At 40.3% G+C, this 23130-nt stretch overlaps 1 protein-coding gene across 5 annotated transcripts in view; it reads right to left on the bottom strand.

Moving 5' to 3' along the window:
* Window positions 1-23130, bottom strand: part of LOC117355711 (kinesin-like protein KIF20A) — a 104055-nt gene that overhangs the window by 62125 nt on the left and 18800 nt on the right. For 4 of the 5 annotated variants that reach the window (XM_033934661.1, XM_033934659.1, XM_033934658.1 and 1 more), the window contains exons 4-5: window positions 11280-11399; window positions 9669-9807 (exon numbers count right to left, since the gene is read on the bottom strand). In XM_033934661.1, coding sequence (XP_033790552.1) covers window positions 9669-9807; window positions 11280-11399 — 259 coding nt within the window. Of the gene's footprint in view, window positions 1-9668; window positions 9808-10522; window positions 10661-11279; window positions 11400-23130 lie in introns of those variants that run through there. The other variant, XM_033934662.1, reaches the window with a different exon arrangement.

The raw sequence follows: 23130 nt of genomic DNA, 5'->3' as shown, positions 1-23130 counted from the left end.
CTCGTAATGAACTGTCTATAATCTACTGATTTTACTTTATGACCTTCTTTCTGATTTACTGCAACTGACTTACTTGAATTATGAATTTTAGCTTAGATCCTCTCGTCGATCAAATATACCCAGCTTGTTTGAGGATTAACATTCTGTTACACTTCTGCTACCCTCGTACTACACTGTACAATTAGTTAAAGTATGAATTCACGCTTAAATATTCTTCCTGATTAACTATTACTGATTTGTTTCGATGATTTGTATGTTTGTGTCCTATTTCTACTGTCTTATTGCCCTTATGAATTGTCCGTCTTAATATGAATCGAGGCTTAGCTCTATGATCTGATTAACTGTACCCTGCTAGATTGATGAATTTCCTCATATTACTATGACCCCAATACATTTTTTTTTTTTTTTTTTTGGTACAATGAATTGTTTAGCATTTATTATGAATTAGGGCTTGGCTCTTTCCTCCGATTAACTATATTCTATACATCTGATGAATTTTACTTCTGATTACTTGTACACTGCTCGATTGATTTTATTATTACAGTTCCTATATTCTACTGCACCATTTTTCTAATTTACTCCCTAAAACTACAATGCAATGGTAGTAATAACATGAATTCATGCTTTGATATTTTTCCTGATCTACTATACCCATTTTGCTTGACGAATTGTACGTTTGTGTCTTGTTTCTGTTTTATTATTACCCTGTTGAACTGCCTATTATACTATGAATTTGGACTTCGCTTTTTATGCATTGCTTGTTTGATGAATTTCTTCTTATTACTATGACCCTAACGCACTTTTAGCATAATGAATTGTCAGCATCTGTTATGAACTAAGGCTTAGTGCTTTCCTCTGCTTAACTGTATCCTATACAATTGATGGATTTCATCTGTTGCCTTGTTCCTTTTGTCCCCCTATTATCCTTTTATTTTACTGCGACAGTCTTCTAATTTACAGAGTGATATGTTCTTTATCTTAGATTATGCTATTTCTTCTGTATATGCATATCTATCAATTGTTCCTGAATGTTTTCCTCTGAATCCATTACGTTGATGGACTGTTCTCTCACTCCTTTTCATGTCTCACTATTATTTTTCATGTATGGTGGGATTGTTATCTATACCAATGTTAGATCTGTTTTTATATGCAGGGACTGTCTCTAGTGATTGTTTGGTTCATTGTTATACTAGTTGCTTTCCCTCCAATCCCCCTTGCTTATGTATCTCTTTTGTCCTATACCACATGAATCATTCCCCTTTTGCAACGTCCAACTGCTTTTCCCTTTTATGTGCTTATTTGACTGTTACCTTACCTTCCAAGGTTGGAAGGTATACCATTCTCATATTTACCATTGCTGGTATGTACTCTGTTCTTTTACATAATTACATGGTTAAGAATTAATAACTTTCATACTACTGTTTATTATGCTGTTTCACTTTTAATTACCATCGTTGGTATTAGTGTTTCCTTATTTGTATTAATAGTGGGTGGCTTGTTGCCTCGCCGCTGCTTCTTTGACAAACTGGCTCTCGCTGCTCCCTCCCCCTTCTCCTGGAGCTGGTTCCTGACCTATACTCACCTTTGGGACTTCTCTTTTTTTCTCTCCTTTTCCCTGTTTTTTCTAGGGGCGGGCATCCCCTTCGATGATGTATATTCCATACATTTCCTTATATTCTATTATGGCGTCCATTAAGTTTACCTCATGGAATGTCAACGGTATAAATCAATCATTGAAATGTAAGAAAATTATGGATTATCTTAAATTGAAAAATTATGACATTCTTTTTTTACAGGAGACTCATCTTAATTCTAAAGACTGTTCCCTACTCAAGATCCCTGGATTTTCCACCCACTTATTCTCTCCGGCTTATCATAAGAAAAGAGGGGTATCCATCTTGCTCAAATCATCTCTTCAGGCCAGTATCCTTCATCAATCTTCGGATCTTGAGGGTCGGTGGATAGCTGCTACCGTACTCATAAGAGATATGAAGCTTTCTCTTCTCAACCTTTATGCGCCCAACATTGATACTCTTTCTTTCATGTCCACTTTACGAGACACTCTTTTGAACCTTTCTGAACATCCTCTGATAATTGGCGGTGACTTTAACCTTCCACTGGATCCCCTCAAAGATAGACAATCTCCATCTCCCTTTCGTATCTCTAAGATGTGGACTGAACTTCATCATGTCATCGCCGACCTCGGTCTCTGCGACCCTTGGAGACTTTTACATTCCGATGAGCGCTCTTTTACATTTCATTCTGTTCCTCATAGGTCTTTCTCAAGAATCGACTTCTTTCTTATATCCAAATCTCTACTCCCTCAGGTTCGTGCCTCCACTATACATCCTATCATATTGTCTGATCATGCTCCTATTGGACTCCACATTGAAATGCAACATACTCTTCCTAAACGTATATGGCGCCTCAATACTTCACTTCTTACAGAACCCACATTTCAAGATAAACTTCATTATTTCATCTCTAACTTCTTTATCGATAATATTCCCTCTACTCCCTCCTTTAATACTGTTTGGGAGGCTTTTAAGGCGAGCCTTAGAGGAGAGGTGATCAGCTTTCTAGCGTGGAAAAGGAAATCGGATTCCTCTAAACTGGTCTCATTAGAACAAAATATTTCCGCATTGGAAAAACAACAAGTTAATACTGATCTAGCTTATGTTTCTTCGGATTTAATTCAGAAGAGAGTTGAATATAATTTGCTTTCTCGCCTTAAAGCGCAACAAGATTTTCTTCTCTCTAAAACTGGCACATATGTCTCAGCTAACAAAGCTGGGCGCTCTTTAGCTCGCTATCTGGCTAATAGAAAGCAACGTTCACGAGTGGCTGCTCTAAAGAAGAACGATGGCTCTTTGGCTACAGATGATACCTCTATCTCCCAAATTTTCACTTCCTTTTACGAGACGCTCTACTCCTCCTCCGCGAGTGCTTCTACAGAGTCCAGTACTTCCTTTTTCCAAAATGTCTCGCATCCATCCTTATCACATTCTCAAGCCTCTTGCCTTGGGGCCCCTATCTCGGAAGTGGAGATTTTGAAAGCCATCAAATCACTCTCTTCACACAAATCCCCAGGTCCAGATGGCTTTCCAATCGAATTTTATAAAACTTTTGCTACCGATCTCGCGCCTCTATTAAAACGCCTATACGATTACCTCTTTTCTTCACCAAATGACCAAGGAAATTTTACGGAGGCTCATATCATTGTTCTTCCCAAAACTGGGAGAGATGACACTAATGTAGCCAACTACAGACCCATTTCGTTGTTAAATACAGACTGTAAGATCCTGGCGAAAATCCTGGCTCTTCGCTTAGATAAAATTCTTGGTCTCCTTATTCATCCGGATCAAGTTGGATTTATGCGTAACCGCTTTATTGGTGATAATGCACGCACTTTTAACGCTATTCTAGATTTGGCTCGCTCTTCTTCCGATCCTCTGATTGCGATATCCCTAGACGCGGAGAAAGCGTTCGATATGGTTGAGTGGAATCATTTATTCTCCTCCTTATCATGGTTCGGTTGTGGGTCGGACTTTGTACAGTGGGTACAGCTCCTCTATACCAAACCTTTCTCTAGGTTGTGGATCAATGATTCTTTATCTTCTCTAGTTCACCTTCACAGAGGTACACGCCAGGGGTGCCCTCTATCCCCCCTTCTTTTCAATTTAGCTCTTGAACCTCTTTTACTGGCTATCCGTCAACATCCGCATCTACTGGGTGTTCAGGTAGGTTCTTTACAGGTTAAAACTCTGGCCTATGCTGATGACTTACTTGTATTCCTCTCTAAACCTGCTTCTTCCATCCCTATTTTACTTCAATTGGTTTCTGACTTCTTCTCTGGTTCAGGATACCATATTAATTGGGATAAATCTGAAATTCTTCCCCTTAACGATGCTACTTCTTTATCTGATTGCGGCCCAGTTTCTTTTCGTTGGGCCGGTTCTTCTCTAAAATACCTTGGAACTCTCTTTCATCAGGATGTTGATACTATGATGTCTATCAATTTACTAGCTATTACTGCCAAAGTGGATGCCCTTTTAAAGAGATGGTCACCTCTCTCTGTGACATGGTGGGGGCGGCTGGAAGCCATCAAAATGACCATTTCCCCGATTATCAATTACTATCTCTCCATGTTGCCCAGACTAGCTCCAAAAGCTTTTTATAAATCTATGGAGAGCAAATTATCGGAATATCTTTGGTGCAAAAAACCCCCTCGTATATCACTGAAAATTCTTAAATCTTCCAAGGAGGATGGGGGTATGGGATTTCCTGATTTCTTTCTTTATCATATCGCAGCGCTACTTCGTTACAGCTCCATTTGGATTCAAGATTTGGATCTAAAAAATGATCACGCGGCTTGGATTCGTATCGAACAACATCTTGTTAAACCTATTCCCTTATCTTGCTTACCATATATTTCTCCTTCTACTCTCCCTTGTAAATCTGTCTCCATTTTTGCGACCCTTCAGGCAATACGATATTTTGATGATTTTTCCAAATCGGACAGAAGATGTACCTTATCTGCTCCCCTATGGTACAACTCCTTATTTAATATAGATAATTGTTTTATTCATTGGCATTCCTGGATTGATAGAGGAGTATGGACCTTAGATCACGTTATGAATAAGGATACTCTCCTGTCCTTCTCTCAGATTATGGATAAATTCAATCTTCCTCCTTCGGAATTTTTTCATTGGCTTCAACTTTCTCATTGCTTGAAGAAATGCTCTCCCTCCATTTTCTCCTTCTCTCAAGTCTCCCACTTCCTCACCTTATCTCAGCAAGGATTTCTCCTAGGACACACGACCTCTCTTTTTTATAAAGAGCTCAGATCGCATCTCTTTCCTAGATCTATTAGGACCACAGATGCTTGGGCATCCTTTGTTACTTGGCATGGTTTCGATAAAGATTGGGATTGGTACTTCAGTAAAACTGTTCGACCCACCACCTCTGCAAGTTTATCACAATCTCTATACTTTTTAGCATATCAAGTCTTTTGGACACCTCACAAAATGTTTTGCGCTGGCCTTAGGGATTCCAACCTTTGTTGGCATTGCTCCGCTGAATTGGGGGATCTTTATCATATGATTTATGCCTGTCCTATTATTATCTCATTCTGGACCAAGGTCTGGGGTATTATTCGGCGCTTATTACCTATTACATCTGATTTTACTTTTGACATCCTTCTCTTTAGAGATCTAGCGGTCTTGGACCCACTCACCTCTAGTCAACATTCTCTTCTTAACATATTGATTGCTCTTACGATTCAGATGATCCTCCACAACTGGAAATCTGCCAATACCCTTAATATTGTGTTCTGGTGGAATACTGTACTCATGGTTCATCTTTATGAGATTAAAGCGGCTGAATACTCTAATAGATCTCTGACCATATCTCGTATTTGGGAACCTATACAACATTTCTCTCCTTAACTGCTGACATTCCCGAGGACCCCAATATGATTTCCTGTATTCTCCATTTTGACATACAACATTGTGTGGATGCTGATGCCCGCCCCACTCCCTTCTTGTCTTTCTTCCTCTCTCTCCTTCTCCTTATCTCTCTATATCTCGTCTTTCTTTTCTTTCTCACTTTTACTCCATCCTCCTCTCCGGGATTATGTTACACTCTGCTTTGAGGTCTTTTGGTACCTCACTATTATTATAATGGTTATGATGTTTAATATTGTCAGTTTTTGATTCTCATCTTCATGGCTTGTCATTTAATCTCATTGCATTTCTTACTGAATATATTTTGTGTATTGTGTTGTCTTTGAAAACCAATAAACACATTTGAACTCCCCCCCCCTAGTCTGCTATTGAGACAGACATGGGGGAAGTCACTGCCTGCCCTGGATCTGTAGCATGGAATGTTGCTACTATTTGGGGTTTTGCCAGGTACTTGTGACCTGTATTGGTCACCGTAAAGACAGGACACCGGACTAGATGGACCATTGGTCTGACCCAGTAAAGCAGCTCTTATGCACTGCTGCCAGTGGCAGGTGGTGCTTCAATAGTGTGTTTTCAATGGCTAGAGACAGGCAGGTTCCCTGGAGTCCTGCAGACCATGCCTGTCCCTCACTACTGAAAATGTGAAAGTGAAACAGCAGCACCCACTGAACAGACTTAGGTGGAAGAGTCCTGCTAAGCTTAGAAGGAATAGTGATAAAGAAACTACAGCCTCTTGTCAACATTACATTACTGTTTGCTGGCTGTTAGCATTTGTGAAGGCCTAACCAGAGTGTCAGCAAAAGGCTATGGGATATTATATTAAACAATTCTGACCCTGGGAATGTTAGTGCAGATAGACTGAATAGGCCTCCCTGCCCATAATACGATTAAAATCTCCAGCTATTATGAGATTAGGAAGAGCCTTATCAAGCACATTTTTATAGATAGTTTGAAAAAAAAAAAAAAAAAATCTGCGGCTGCAATAGATGGTGCATAAATATTTAAATACTTGGAAACAAACAGGAGAAACTGCCTTCACACCATGAACAGCAAACACAACAACAAAGGTGACCAATTGGTGTTCAGTCTCTTATTCAGATGAACTACACACAATCGTGTTTCAGCCCACAAAGGGCCAGCCTCGGGAGTCTTTTTATAATCAAATCGTACAAAACTCCAACAAAATTCAGCACATTCAATAGAAGACAGGCAGCAGCAGACTCCAGTCACTTGAGCTGCAGTTTTCTGTTGAATGTGCTGAATTTTGGTGGAGTTTTGTACAATTTGATTATAAAAAGACTCCCAAGGCTGGCCCTTTGTGGGCTAAAACACGATTGTGTGTAGTTCATCTTAATAAGAGACTGAACACCAATTGGTCACCTTTGTTGTTGTGTTTGAATAAATATTTAAACACAGAAAATTCTATATTGCCAATAGATAAACTCAGCAAAATCCATCTGCCTTTTGTATCGGCCTAATGATTCTTGATTTGAACAGTGACAGTGTTTCTAATCAGGTTAGTAACCCCTATTTTTTTATTCATGGCAGGAGAATAAAAAGTGTGTGTAATCCGACCTCCCTGCAATTTACTAGATTTCCTACCACTAAGATAAGTTTTCTGTAGCTTGCAAACATTTGCTTTAGTTTTCTTCAGAAAATGTAATAGGATGGATGAGGCCATTGACATTAATTCAATACATATGCTAAGTTATATATGATCGCAAGTTACATAGGACCCATACATGTAATGACATATCATTGTGCATATAAAGCAGCATAGATGTAACCATAATCATAACATACATTCTAATATATTGAAATACACTTTACTGATCTCAACTAGAACAGCTTCATTCTTAGAGTTGTTAATTTAAAATTTAAAAAAAAACCAAAAACTTCAGAAAGAGAAAAGAAAATACAAATCCTCTAAACTCCTTCTTATCTAACCACAAACACAGCATCAGGTGGATAAATAGGGCACAAAAACCCATCTCTTGCCCTGTGAAATCAAATTGTTCCTTATGTATAACTCCAGCATTCTCTGTATTCAGTGCTAGTACAGATTATATGTGATCATAACACTGATCTATCGAAGGTAAAACTGAACAAAATAGTTCAATAGAAACAGTTCAATGATAACTCTAAGATAGTATAAACAATGATTACAGTGCAATGTTTATTAATAAGTTTTATCCTAATGTGACACATACCGATGATCTAGTACCAATGCTGTTGTGGAAAAAAAATTTAGTGAAGCCATTCTGCAGTCTATGCATCTACCAGCCAGACATGTCCTGGGAGGTGTGCTTGCCTAGTACCAATATCCAAGATCTTACAGAGAAAGTTAAAAAAAATTGAAGACATTGAATCAAATTTTAAAATTCAATACAATAAGCAGAAGATATATTAGTGCACAGAAGTGCAGGGAGCTGAATGTATGATTTTGTCTATTTCTTTTGATAAATTCTTTCCTATCTTTATAATAGCGTACTTTTCTATATTAAGTTTTTAAAGAGCTGTAAACAGCTTTTATCCTGTTTGAATTAGGCAGTATATCAAATTTTAAATAAACTAAACTAAAGTCTACCATTATCAGTCCATGCTGGTATGAAATATGCTGCTGGATACTCACTTGAATGTAAAATAAAAAGTGTACAGGTGATGTTCTCCTAGGTCTTCACCCTTAACAGGGAGAACTAAAGTTGAGCAGCTCTCATTGTGGAGATGAATTTATGGTTGTATGGACAATGCCAGTGCATTTTGGCTTTTTGGATCACAGAATGGTTTTCCCAGAGCTGCCTCAGCAACCTGATATAGTCAGTTCAAATCCCAGCACTGCTCTCCTTGTGACCCTGGACAAGTCACTTAATTCTCCAAATTAAGTACCTGTATACATGTAAACCACTTTGAATGGTGTAACCACAAAAAGGCAGTATGCAAGTCTCAATCTCCCCATCAGAAAAGGAAAGATTCACCTTCCACAAAAAAAAACCAAAAACTTAGTAACCTACTTAAGGAGGCTTTAAACTAGGATCATCAGGGATATGGATATAGTAGAGGTCATGGAGATGTGGAATGCTGAATATACTGTGCTGTATAATATAATCAGGAAGGACAGGGTAGAAGGAAGGAAGGAATAGTAATTACTAGAGCCACAGAACCACAAGAGCTTATGGGAAAAGGCACTGGCACTGTGGTGGTTATGAAGGAAAAAAAAGTGACATGAAACATTTACTTGCACTGGTGCAATACAGACTTTCCTAGACAGAAGAAATGGATTTAATCAAATGGGTAGTGCAATTGTTAGGTCACTAATTAGGAAACCCAGCTGAATCACCTAGAAATAAGGGGATCCTACATTCTCTATAGGGAGAGCTGTTCTAGTAAATAAACCCATGGAGAGCATACTAGGCCTGGGAAGTGCTTGATGTTGCTAGCAGGATCATCTAGCATCCCATGATCACCAGATGGTATGTGAGTTGCAAAGTTGGCCAAACAAAGCTGTCAGCTTAACAGAAAATACAATGCTCAAACTTGAGCGCTGTATTTTCTGTTAAGCTAACAGCATTATTTGGCCAACTTTGCAAATTACAGAGAAGCAATTCGGAAGTTTGCACTAGTCGCAGATGAATGGATCTGAAATTTTACAGAGCATTTGAGCGCTTGAAGATGGGTTGACACGTTTTGTTATATACTTGCCACAAGCATAGAAGGATAGTCCAAGGATGTTACTTTATACACGCTTGAACACCTAATACTATATAAAAGTGTGTTATTTAAGTACATTTTCATGCTAGTACAATTTTTCAGTGGTGGTTGACATGTGCACTCGTAACTGAGGACTCTCTCTATGTTTTACAAAAACCCAAAGTTGTTGATCAGGTAAACCCAACAAGAGTAACATTAGAATAGTAAATTTGACTCAACACCATAAATTGTAGAACTGTTCTACAATTTATGGTGTTGAGTCAAATTGCATCACTTCTAAATACGGATGCCTGCTATCCCATTTTAAGCTGCATTAGGCATTAGCACCTAATTCATCTTAGTAAGAAGGTCCTAAGAGAACAGCACTGAACTGCAATGCACTTCCTGTATACCTTATAGAGACAATAAAAACACTAACTTGTTGCAGCTTTTAGGCGCTATGCGGTAAGGAATATCTGCTTATAAAAGAATGTCATTATTCTGAGTCTTTCATACCTTGAATAGTATATGTTTTGCCTGCATTGGTAACACCATAGGCGAATACCAATGCATTCTGGCCACCAATGAAAGCTGTAAGTAAATCCTTTATTGTGCCATCAAAAAGCTTATTCTGAGTAGTTTCCGACCCAAAAACCTAAATGGATAAATGAAAACAAAATTAAGACAATTAAAAAAAAAAAAAAAAAAACCACCCCACAAAACTCACACATCTCCTACTTTTTTGAAGGCTACATTACTCATAAGTACAAGGTGAAATAAAGGAATTTTTTAACAATTTGTTCACACACTGATTTACAGCATCCTGAATGTGTAGAACGGGTTCAAGTGGATTGATTTTTTTTTTAATTGTTAAAAAAGTCAAAGACCAGGGGGCACTCGAAGTTACAGGGAATTTTTTCACTCAGAGAATAGTTAAGCTCTGGAGCGTGCTCTCAGGGGTTGTGGTAAGAACGGTTAACGTAACTGGTTTTAAGAAAGTTTTGGACAATTTCCTGGAGGAAAAGTCCATGGTCTGTTATTGAGACAGACATCAGGGAAGCCACTGCTTGCCCTGGATCGGTAGCATGGAATGTTGCTACTTGGGTTTTTGCCAGGTACTAGTGACCTGGATTGGCCACCATGAGGACGGGCAACTGGGCTAGATGGTCCACTGGTCTAACCCAGTTAGTCTATTTTTATGTTCTTATATCCAGAACTATACGTAACACTCAATGTGGTCACACCATAGGACAATACAGAGGCATTAAAATATTGTATTTTCCCCATTCCCTATCCAATGCAAACAAGTTCCTGTCAGTATTTCACTACCTCCAGCAATTTTAGCCTATTTATTTTACTTAATTTCTTACATACTGCTTGTGATTCATTGTAATTTTTACTACTGAACAACTCTAATAAAGGCCAGGAAATCAAAAGAGAAAAAAGCTACTCTCTCCAACGAAGTTCAGAGGGTCCTGATGTGGACTACGTTTCGAGATCTTCCTCAGGGAACCCAAAAAAGATTCAAAAAGAACTTATCTTTTTATTCAGATGGTAAGATTTCATTTAACAAAGTGCCTCTGAAGTTATCATAAGGATTCCTGGTTCGCTATTCCTGATATTCAGTCTCTGTCTTGAATGTTGGGATCTAAAACTGTTCAACATGCTCAACTGATGCTTCCTCGTTGTTAACTGTCCACAACTGAAAAGTCATATGCAATGATTGGGAGAAAAGCTCCTCAATGGGGACAAGTTTAACCAGAGAGCTTCATGTCTCTGAGCATATGTGAATCAGAATAAGCGTACATGTTACTAATAGCTTGACTTTTGAAGTTAAAGTCTAGTTAGCAGTACGGAGGGAATGTTTCATCTTAAGACACTTCACTCATTTCATTTTAAGTGGATCGCAAACCCTGACACTTTCTGATCAATTTGACAACAGCTCAAGAAAGGCCAGAAAGGAACAGACACAAATAGTTAAACACTACAGAAATGCTTCAGATCATCAAGTGAGCCGAACCTTTTCTTCAAGAATGACTAGAAAGTGCTGCAAAAATACCAATCATTAAGTGGCTAAGGTCACCCACATGTATATTGGTATTCTATTTTCCAAGAAAATTAACTTACCTGTGTAAAGGTAAATTTGTGTATAGACTGACCAATCCCCTTTTCACTATTCTTCAGTGCAGCAGAATCTTTTGGTGCCTGCAAAACTACTATTTCTGAACTTTCAATGGTTACACAGCCCTGAGAACAAACAGAGTTATTAAAACATCTAGTCTTCCCATTTAATATAAGCATCAAATACATCAATGAAGTCAAGCCAAAGAAAATAAAACTAAATGCATTTCACAAAAATCAGCAACTTCATTTTCTTGCCCGATAGTTCACTAAAGCAAGCATCATTACTCTACAGAAGTACAATGTCCTGTAGCTCTGAAACTTTGCCAATGAGATTTTATAAAACTTTCTCTACATATAAAAAGTGTGTCTTTACACAGAGAAGAAAGCTTTTACAATTTGCAGAACTGCATATACAGAAGTATACACATGGAAGGTATGCACCTATAGAAAAATTAGATTCTTATCTTTGCTAATCTTCTTTCTTGTAAATCCATGCTCTATTCCTGGACAAGTGGGTTATGTATCCCATGTCGCAAAACTGCTTGTTGGAAGCCTCACTTACATAATTTTTCTGACCCTCCCCTTTGGTCACCAGTTCGTGCAAAAGCAGACAGTCACACCTGAAGAGGAGGACATAGACAATAGGGAGGGGTACAGGGAAACTCCCTGACAAAAGCTCATAACATGAAAAGGCTTAACAACCATACACAATCGAAACCTGAAAGAAACTATGCTATAAAGCAGTGTTCTTCAACTGCCGGTCCGTGGACTGGTGCTGGTCTGCAGAAATTTCCTACCAGTCCACAGGGCCGGCACGTTTATCAAGCCCGAGACAGTGTTCTTCAATCGCCAGTGCATAGTGCAATCGATGCAGCGTAATCTTCGGGCCGGCTCCCTCTTCCTCAGTGCTGCAGTGCACAAAGCTGCAGGCAGCGGCTCCTAGACACATTCTGCGCCAGAACCGGAAGCCTTCTCTCTTATGTCGCAACATCAGAGGGAAGGCTTCCAGATGAGGTGCGGGATGCGTGTGAAGAGCCGCTGCCCACGGCTTTGTGCACTGCAGAACTGAGGAAGAGGGAGCCGGCCCGAAGATAACACCGTACAGCGAAAGATTAGAGAAACTGGGCCTCTTCTCTCTCGAACAGAGGAGATTGAGAGGAGACATGATCGAAACATTCAAAGTACTGAAGGGGATAGACTTAGTAGATAAGGACAGGTTGTTCACCCTCTCCAAGGTAGGGAGAACAAGAGGCCACTTTCTAAAGTTGAAAGGGGATAGATTCCGTACAAATGTAAGGAAGTTCTTCTTCACCCAGAGAGTGGTAGAAAGCTGGAACGCCCTTCCAGAGGCTGTTATAGGGGAAAACACCCTCCAAGGATTCAAGACAAAGTTAGACAAGTTTCGGTTGAACAAGAACGTGCGCTGGTAGGGCTAGTCTCAATTAGGGTGCTGGTCTTAGACCAGAGGGCCGCCGCGTGAGCGGACTACTGGGCATGATGGACCACTGGTCTGACTCAGCAGTGGCAATTCTTATGTTCTTATGGAGGGAGGGAGACCACAAAGGCAGGGGGGAATGATTTTACTTTTAAATTTAGTGATTGAATTGTGTCAATTTTGAGAATTTACATCTGCTGTCTGTATTTTGCACTGTTCAGGAAGAAATGCATTAGTTTCTTTTTCTATGGGGTTGTATTGCATGCAGAATCTTGCATCTTAGGGTTTGTTATATATTAGTACTTTTAGTTTTTGGTCCTGTATTTGCATAGGGTTATCTGTGTTCTGGTAGGAATGAATGTTGAGAAGCATACAGTGTGCTTTGTGTAGTTTAATTTTGTGGTTAACCATAATGGGTTGTTAATAAGATTGTGTGATTGTGGGAAAAATGGTGTTACAATTAGTACTATTATGGGGGCGGGGTATAGGGCAGAGATTGGGTGGAGATGGGTAGGATCTGGCTCACGACTTAGCCCAGTGTTCTTCAACCGCTGGTCCACAAAATAATTATTTTATTTCCATCAGTCCATAGGTGTCAAAAGGTTGAAGAACACTGCTATAAAGGAGACACAGCCTGCACCAACAGATGGGGGCTCTACAGCTAGGACCTCCAAAGCAAAGTGCATAACACGTTCAGATGGTACTCTTAGAAAGGCTGGTCAAGAAATCAAGAAGTCCAGCTTACCCATACTATTAAGGCAGACAATCGGCATATCAGCAATTCCCAGGGCAGGTTCCAGGAATATAGTGTGGATTTCTAAGAAAGAAAATTAGCAAAGGTAAGAACCTAATCTTTTGTTCTTGTACAATCCCGCTTTATTCCTGGACAAGTGGGACGTAACAGCAGTTCTATAGAGTTAGGGTGGGATTGATGAACTTGATGCCAAAACAGAGAAACCAAAAGTAGCACCCTGCTTGGCTGCCACATTGATCCTGTAAAACTTGGTAAAAGAATGCAAGGAGGACCTGGTAGCAGCTCTGAAAATCTCCTCCAAAAAGAGATCATCAACAACTCTGCCCAAGAAAAAGAAATGCCTCTAGCAGAATTAACTTATACAGAAAGAGGGGGCTTCTTTCTGGCAGCAATGAAGGCAGATGGAATAGCCATACAAATCCATCTCGAAATGGTGGCTTTCGAAGTCAGCCTGCCCTCACAGGCAGGACCCACCAGTATGAAGAAGTGGTTGGATACCTCTGGACTGGAAATTAGCTAATGTCGTTCCTCTGCATAAAAAGGGTTGCAGGGCAGAGGCTGCGAATTATAGACCGGTGAGTCTCACATCAATAGTGTGCAAACTCATGGAAACACTAATTAAAAGCAAATTGGACACGATCTTGAATGAAGGGAATCTTCAGGATCCCAGTCAGCATGGATTCACCAAGGGTAGGTCCTGCCAATCCAATCTCATCAACTTCTTTGACTGGTTAACAAGAAAGTTGGACTTGGGAGAGTCTTTGGACGTCGTGTACCTGGACTTCAGTAAAGCTTTTGACAGTGTCCCACACCGCAGGCTGCTAAGCAAGATGGAATCGATGGGGTTAGGAGAGACACTAACTGCATGGGTCAATGATTGGCTGAGTGGCAGACTTCAGAGGGTGGTGGTTAATGGTACCCTCTCTAAAACATCGGAGGTGACCAGTGGAGTGCCGCAGGGCTCGGTCCTGGGTCCACTCCTTTTCAACATATTCATAGGGGATCTGACTCAAGGGCTTCAAGGTAAAATAACACTATTCGCCGATGACGCCATCTATGTAATATAGTAAGTGAATGCAGTTTACAGAATTATATGGCGCAGGACCTGCTTACATTGGAAAGTTGGTCCTCAACCTGGCAGCTAGGCTTCAATGCTAAGAAATGTAAGGTCATGCACCTCGGAAGTGGAAATCCATGCAGGACGTACTTCTTGAACGGAGAAACTTTAACTAGGACTTCAGCAGAATGAAATTTAGGAGTAATCATCAGTGCAGACATGAAAACTGCCAATCAAGTGGAGAAGGCTTCATCTAAGGCAAGGCAGATATTGGGTTGTATCAATAGAAGTTTCGTCAGCCGAAAGCCTGAAGTCATAATGTCGTTGTACAGGGCCATGGTGAGACCTCAATTGAAGTACTGTGTTCAATTCTGGAGGCCACATTACAGTAAAGATGTGCGCAGAATTGAATCGGTTCAGCGGACGGCCACCAGGATGATCTCGGGGCTCAAGGGTCTCTCGTATGAAAAGAGACTGAACAAATTGCAGCTCTACACTCTCGAGGAACGTAGGGAGAGGGGAGACATGATCGAGACATTTAAGTACCTCATGGGACTTGTCGAAGTGGAGGATGATATTTTCTTTCTCAAGGGACCCTCGGCCACAAGAGGGCACCCGCTCAAACTCAGGGGCGGAAAATTTCACGGCGACACCAGAAAGTATTTCTTCACAGAGAGAGTGGTTGATCATTGGAACAAGCTTCCAGTGCAGGTGATCGAGGCAGACAGCGTGCCAGACTTTAAGAATAAATGGGATACCCATGTGGGATCCCTACGAGGGTCAAGATAAGAAAATTGGGTCATTAGGGCATAGACACGGCATGGGTAAGCAGAGTGGGCAGACTTGATGGGCTGTAGCCCTTTTCTGCCGTCATCTTCTATGTTTCTATGATACCTGAAACTCATTCGTGACCTCCAAGTCCCACATCAAGTCTACACACATCAAGCAACCTCAGCCCTCGGCCCTGCTCTTTCAATCCAGAGGAAATAAAAGGCAGGCAGCTGGTCCTCCTGATGTGGAAACTAGAGACCACCCACAGAAGGAAAAAGAGAACAGTGCACAAAAACATGCCAGAATCCATATCCGAAGAAAAGATCTCTGCAGGATAAAGTCTGAAGCTCAAACTCTGCGGGCTGAAGTTATGACCACCAGGATAACTGTCTTAGCGAGATCCATCAGGGACGTCTGCTCCAGAGGCTCATAGGGTGGATGAACTAGCAATTGGGGAACTAGATTGGGATTCCAAGTCAGATAGGGTAGCCACAGCAGGGACTGAAGCCTCAATGTGCCCCTAAGAAACCAGACAACATTCGGATTTACAGCCAAAGAGTCTCTCACAGAGACTTAGAACCCAAACAAGAGAGACCAGCAATCTGAACTCTCAGAGAACCGATGACCAGGTCCTTTTCCAGTCAGTCTTGAAGGAATGTGAGAATCAGAGGTACCGACGGTAAAAGTCAGATCCTCATGCTTCTGAATGCACCATGATTGATAATATCTCTAAGCCTCTAAGGCTGCCACAGTTGACTTTTTTTGCTGTGCAAGAAAGAATAGCTACCAAGCCCAAAGAATAGCTTCTGCGGACCAAAGTCGCATGCTCAATAGCCAGGCCATAAGACCAAAGCAATCCAGATCCCAGAGCTCAAATCAGGCCCTGGGTAAGGAGACGAGGATGGCAGAGAAGCTTTAGCCCCTGATCCAACTACAAATGAACCAGGTCAGCATGCCACAGTTGTCTCTGACAGTCAGGTGCTAAGAGACCTCCATGTGCCTTGATCCATCTCCGCAGATGGCCTACCCTAGGCCATGGAGGGAAGACAAAGAAAGCCCTCCAGCAGCCAGGGCTGCATCAGCATGTCCAAGCCTTTGCTTACTGGCTTGTGACGGTGGCTGAAGAACCGATCCACCTTCTTCTTGGCTGCCGACACCATAAAGTCAAATGTTGGATGACCCCCCCCCCCCTGCTCCACAATGCAGCTGAAGGCTCTCTGGGACACTTGGAACATTCCCCCGGATCCAGAATCTTATGGTTGAGATAATCCACCTGAATGTTATCGATTCCTGCTATGTGCACTGCTGAAATTGAAATGAGGTGGTTTTACCGCCCACCAAAAGAGAAACTGGCGTCCTCGTGCAGAGACACACTCTTGGTGTCTCCCTGGCAATCGACATAGGCCACTGCTGTGGCTCTGGGATGGGTTCTATAGCCGCAATGTCTAACAACGTTTGAACTGTGGGCTCCACCTGGGCCACCTTGGCTGGACTCCCCACCGGAGAGTCGAGAAAGAGCTCAGACGGGGGCTGACGAGATTTTAGTCATCCCAAAGAATATCCAGGACTCAGCAACTGGAGGCAATAGACAACCATTCTGTCAGGAAGGCTAAGAGATGCCCTATGGTCTGCAGAGGAGCAGCTGAGGACCTGGCATCGGGACTGTTTCTTAGGGGTAGATACCAAGTGGCTCCCAGTCGACCATGGACACCGGGATCCACCAAACCGCTGTTTAGCCGATATAATCGCTACCCCGAGGAGCCCCCATAGTACCAACAGGAACATTGAAAGGGACGCAAGCTAGAAACATTCTGGACCTCAAAAGGATCGGGGCCTGCTGTTGGGCAAGTACTTGGGTTTAAGGTCCTGCACACTAGCCATGAGGTCATCTAATCCTTTACCAAAGAGTAATTGCCCTCTAAAAGATAATTTACTCAGGGTCCCCTTGGAGGGGAATTATCTCAAATGGAGGAGTGCTTGCCTTGCATGCAAGAGGCAGTGGGATCAATGCCCACATTCTAAGTTTCCAAGTTTTATTAGTGCTTGATAAATCGCTTATTAGATACCTAAGCGATGTACAATTCAGGTAAAATATAAATACAAATACATTAACATTTAAACTAAAAAAAACAAAAACATACTGGGTTAACATACATGAAACAAGGGGGTAGAGGGGAAAAGTTACAATATATTTGTAGAGGAAAATATACATTTAAGGGAGAAAATAACTCAAGGAAGGGAAAAAAGCGAAATTAAGGGATATTAAGCCTAGTATTAATAAAACAAATTTTATAAATCTAAGATTCATATGGTAAAAGCTTCTTCAAAAAAATAGGTTTTTAAAGCTCTTTTAAAAGAAATGAGGTCCTTTATATCCCTAATGTATTGCGGTATTGAGTTCCATAAGGTAGGGGCGATAATTGAAAACATGTCTTGTCTTCTCGTACCAATAATTTTTAAAGATGGAACAGTTAACAAATTTTTTGATGCTGATCTAAGGTTCCGTGATGCGTTATAAGGAATGAGCAATCTAGTAATGAACTGAGGTTCATTATAGTTCAAAGATTTAAAAACTAGCAGTAATATTTTATACGGGATTCGATGAGCAATAGGAAGCCAGTGGGAGTCTATCAACAGAGGGGTGACATGGTCAAATTTTTTTGCGTTATAAATTAGTTTGATTGCAGTGTTTTGAATGATTTGTAGCCTCCTTTTTTCTTTTTGCGGTATATTGAAAAAAAGGGAATTGCAGTAATCGATTTTGGAAATAATCAACGAATGGATCAATATATTTATAGACTTAGGTTTAAGAAATTTGGATATAAAACGAATCATACGTAATTTATAGAAGCATGATTTAACGGTGTTCCCTATGTTCTCGTGAAATGAAAGCTTGTCATCCACGATAATACCTAAAATTTTTAATGAGGAAACAGAGTCTAAAGGAATATTGTCTAGGACAAAGGCAGTGTCCAGTGAAATGTCCTTTTTCCAGGGGAATATCATAGATTTTGTTTTTTTGATATTTAATGCCAATTTGTTGGTGTTCAACCATTCTTTTATTGAGTTTAATTTCTTATTGATTATAGAAATTTCGTCTGGGTTTCCTGGATCGATGGGATGCAATAATTGAATATCGTCGGCATAAGCGAAGGATGTAAAACCGATAGATTGACAGATGTTTAGAAGAGGGGACAAAAAAATATTGAAGAGAAGAGGAGAAAGAATAGAGCCCTGTGGAATTCCATATGAGGTTGAAAAAGGTTTTGAGTGTTCGTTGTTGAAATAGACTGTTGAGGATCGATTAGAGAGGAAAGATTCAAACCATTTCAAAACTTCGTCACTGATGCCAATTGATTCAAGAGGTTCTAATAAAAGAGCATGGTCGATAGTGTCAAAAGCCGCTGATATATCGAGTGAAAATAGAACAACTGATTTTTTATGGTCTAAAAAATAATGGATGTTGTTAATCATTCCAATTAGTGATAGCTCAGTGCTGTGAAATTTCCGAAAACCAGTTTGGTTCGGGTGGAGAACGTTTGAAGCCTCTACAAAGTCGGAAAGTTGATTAAAGACAAGTCTTTCAGTGATTTTAGCTAGAAAAGGAATATTGGCTATGGGTCGGTAATTTGAGACTTCTTCTGTACTAATTCTATGGTCTTTAACTATGGGCGTAACGGTTGTTGTTTTCCAAGCGAGTGGGACGTAAGCGGTAGTTAAGCTTTTGTGAACCAAAGAATGAATAAATGGACTCAAACAGGAGAAAAATTTCTTCAAATATATTGGTGGAATAATCTCGGATTTAACTCCTCTAGGATTTGTATTTTGAATAGAGAGATGGATATCGTTAATAGTGGGTGTATTGAATTTCCTGCAGTTAGAAGTTGGGATAGAATTTGCTGAGTAAACATTTTCAGTACTATTGTTTGGATTCGGTAGAAAGTTGTTGCGAATTGTTATTATTTTTGAACAAAAATAATTAGCGAGATCTTGGGAAGATGGAATGCTGCTTTGTTTAGTGGGATGTCTGTGAGCGAGAGGTGTGATGGATTTTAAAATAGAGTACAGAATTGAAGGATTTTTTGCTATAGAGATTTTTTTCATAATAATTAGATTTAGCTAAATTAATTTTTGTTTTGTAAAAAGCAGCTTGTTCCTTGTATTTTTGCAAGTTATGAAATGATTTATTGTGTCTCCCATTTTCTTTCTAAAGATCTAAGTTGTTTTTTTTATGAGAGAAAGTTCATCAGAGTACCATGGGTTAAAAATTTTTCGTGCTGGAATTGTTTTTGAAACTAATGGAATTTTTTTATCTAAAAGGGATTGTAAAGAGGAGTTCCAAGCAGTTAAATCTTCTTCTAAGGCAGTAGAGTTTGAAGACAGAGTAGAAAGGTTGAAAAAAGGAGTAATATCAGATATTTCTAATTTCGAGAAGTCACGAAGTTGAATTTTTTTAGGTTTCGAAAGTAGAGAATTGATTACGGGTTTTTGGAAAAGGAGATTGAAAGAAATGAAATAATGGTCCGTCCAGGGGACAATAGAAATTATTGGGTCCGAGCAGGTTAGGGTTTGAGATTCTGTATAGAGAACCATGTCAAGAGTGTGATTTGCTTTATGGGTAGGGGAATTGATTAATGTCAGAAGGTTTAATGAACAAAGGAAATTGGATAATTCAGTTGTGAGAATATTAGATTTGTCTTCAAAATGTATGTTAAAGTCCCCCAGAATAATGGGGTAAACTGAAGTGGAACAAAATTCAAAGATTAGGGTTTGAAGAGAGAATAGGATATTGTTATCTATTGGAGGAGGGGTATAGAGTAATAACAGATCGGTAATAGGATTTGAATTAATTTTAACGTGAAGAAATTCGACATTAACAGTTCCTGAAGAGGTATCTGACATAGTAATTAATTTAGCCTGAAAAATGATCGCTAAACCACCTCCTTTTCTTTCGTGACGATGATTCCAACAATAATCGAAGTTGGGTGGGCAACAGTAGGAAAGGTAGGCTTCCTCCCCTTCGGAAAGCCAGGTTTCAACTAAACATAGGATATGTAGGTCCAGGTTAATGATGGCTTCTTTTATGAGATGATACTTACTTTTGATTGCCCTAACGTTAATAAGGCCAATTTTTAAACTGGTAGAATTAAGATTTACTTGTTTAAGTGAAATGGTGTTTAGAGATTTATTACTGAACGAGTGTGATGATAATGGTATTTCACGGATTTTGGGGGAACGTTTTATATTTGTTTTGTATGCTTGGGGACGGTGACCCCAGTGGACAGGGATGTTTGAAAAAGTTGAAGACATATTCTCCATGGATCCTTTTTGGATCAGTAGCATGGATTGTTGGTACTCTTTGGGTTTTGGCCATATACTAGTGATCTGGATTGGCCACCGTGAGAATGGGCTACAGAGCTTGATGAGCCATTGGTCTGACCCAGTAGAAGTGCCTGCCTGTACAAGCAATGGAATTGTCAGGTCATTTCAGTCATCTGTGTCATCGGCCAGTGACACATCCCTGAACAACTCAGGAAATCTAGATTTAAGACCTTTGTCCTAGGACGGAGGAACCCACGAAGCCAGCAAGGAAGCCAAAGGTGGCACAGACGGCATCTTTTTCTTGGCAAAAAAGCCTGGAAGAGTATGTTAATAAATTCCAGGGGAAATCCCTTCTCCGGGGCAGCAGCCATCTCCTATGAACTCTTGTTTGGCACTTTTGGAGGATTTCTTTGCCTTAGATACTAAACTGCAGCTATGTTTTGCCGGGGCTGCAATTGCGCTGCCCTTGGGGGCCAATTTCAACTTTTTGGATTAGCCCCGGCTGGAATTAGTGGCAGGACACCCTAAAGGGATGGATGGACCCAGGGCCGATTAAACCTAGCCCCCTCCTGCGCCGCAGAACATATGGAACATGGCTGCTCACCAGCCCGTGGCCATTTTGAAATTGCCTAAGTCGGTGCTATGCAGTGTAGATGTTTGTGAAAACAACTTTGGATGAATTATTAAATTTTCCCCCTGATGTAGCCTCTTTAATGAAGCAAAACAGAAGTACTTGCTGTCGGGAGAGGATCGTTGAAGCAGCCTGTGAAAAAGATATGGAGATAGTCTGCCATAGAAAAATGACCTCCAGAAAAGTTCTATTGTATTTACGCAGTACTGTTTGAAAATATATAATTTTTTCTGTGTGTACTTGTCAGGAAGGTACACACTTTAGTTCCTAACTGTAGCCATTAAGAGATTGTCTTATGCAGTGAAATTTGAATTATCATCCTTATGATGAAGATAAGTGAAAAGTCTATTTGAAAATTGGAAAGACTGGTGAAAGATATTTATGTATGGAGGTTTTTTTCAAGCCAATGATGATACAGACAGCTTAGGGTACAGTGTTGTCTCCGCTGTCTGTGGATGAGGTTTATTTTCTCCACATTTTTGTATTTATAATTTGATATTTTTTCTGTATTTTTGGAATGGATGATTGAAATTACCTGCAGAGCTTATTCACAGTACGGTTTTTTTTGTGTGTATGTGTATGCTTATCTGTGTTTTCCTAGATATTTATTGGTTTGTTCACCAGACAGCCATCCACCATAAACAGGGCATAAATCTGAAGTATCCTGCCCTGAGGAATCCATCTGAGTGGTTTTCTTGCAAAAACAAAAGCTTTAAAGAGGCAAAAAATAATTTTAAATTCAGATCAGGAAAATCCAAAATGGTCACTGCAGGTGCAATTTTCAAAGAAAAACAGCCATGGAAAAGCACAGGAACCCCCAAAATGCAGCAATTTTAGGATTTTAATGGTAGGAGAACCAGGGCTAACTCTCAATAAACTACTTTTCAAGATCTCCCCACCCCCCAAAAAACCAAACAAACCATAATTGACATACTGGGACAGACCAAAGGTTCATCAAGCCCAGTATCCCGTTTACAGTAGTGGCCAACCCAGGTCCCAAGTACCTAGCTAGATCCCAAGCAGTAAAACATTTTATGCTGCTTATCCTAGGACTAAGCAGTAGATTTCCCCAAGACATCTCAATAATAGCCTATGGACTTCTCTTTTAGAAAGTTATCCAAGCCTTTTTTAAACCCCGCTATGCTAATTGATTTCACCACATTTTCCGGCAACAAATTCCAGAGTTTAAGTACACGTTGACAATTTCTCTGCTGAAATCCACATGGCTGAAATCACAGAATCAATAAGATCAAGCTATTCCTTCTGGAACAAAACTATTAGAGAGTCACTCTCCAGGGACAGATCCTCCCTCCTCTCACCAGGAGAAGCCACATCCTAAAGGAAGCCCTCAAGGTTGTCATCATTACAGGCCCCAGAAGTCCTCCAGAAAAGATATAGGTGAGCCAAGAGCTTAATCTAAGTCTGAGCCCTCACTCAGCAACCTAGAACTTTTTATACTGACAGGGATCCCCAATCCTCAAATTTTGGGGATCCTCCATGACTGAAGAAATAAACTGAGCTCTCTGCCAATACTTGTTGCACGAGTCTAGAGATGGCCTTCACCCATTATGGCCCCAGGATAACATCATTGCCTCCACTAGAGGGTGCAAGTACCACCTGGGGCCTTCACCCTGCCTGCACTTTGGTAGGCTGGTATCAAAACGGCTCTCTATGGCAAATGTCTGTCGTCTGCCTTAATTATCAGCCTTTCACTGCTTAAAGGGTTGTTGGTTTGTTTGGGTTTGGGGTTTTTTTTTTTTTGGGGGGGGGGGTCAATAACTATTTCCATAGCAAACATCCAAGAAAAACAGGTTGACAGGTTAGGGGTATTGGGGTGGTTTGTTGTTGTTTGGGTTGTTGTTGTTTTTTTTTTTTTTTTTGGGG

The sequence above is a fragment of the Geotrypetes seraphini genome, chromosome 2, assembly GCF_902459505.1.
Source record: "Geotrypetes seraphini chromosome 2, aGeoSer1.1, whole genome shotgun sequence".
Taxonomy (NCBI): Eukaryota; Metazoa; Chordata; class Amphibia; order Gymnophiona; family Dermophiidae; genus Geotrypetes; species Geotrypetes seraphini.
The sequence above is the reverse complement of the archived record's forward strand: the minus strand, read 5'-3'. Positions and strand labels throughout refer to the sequence as shown.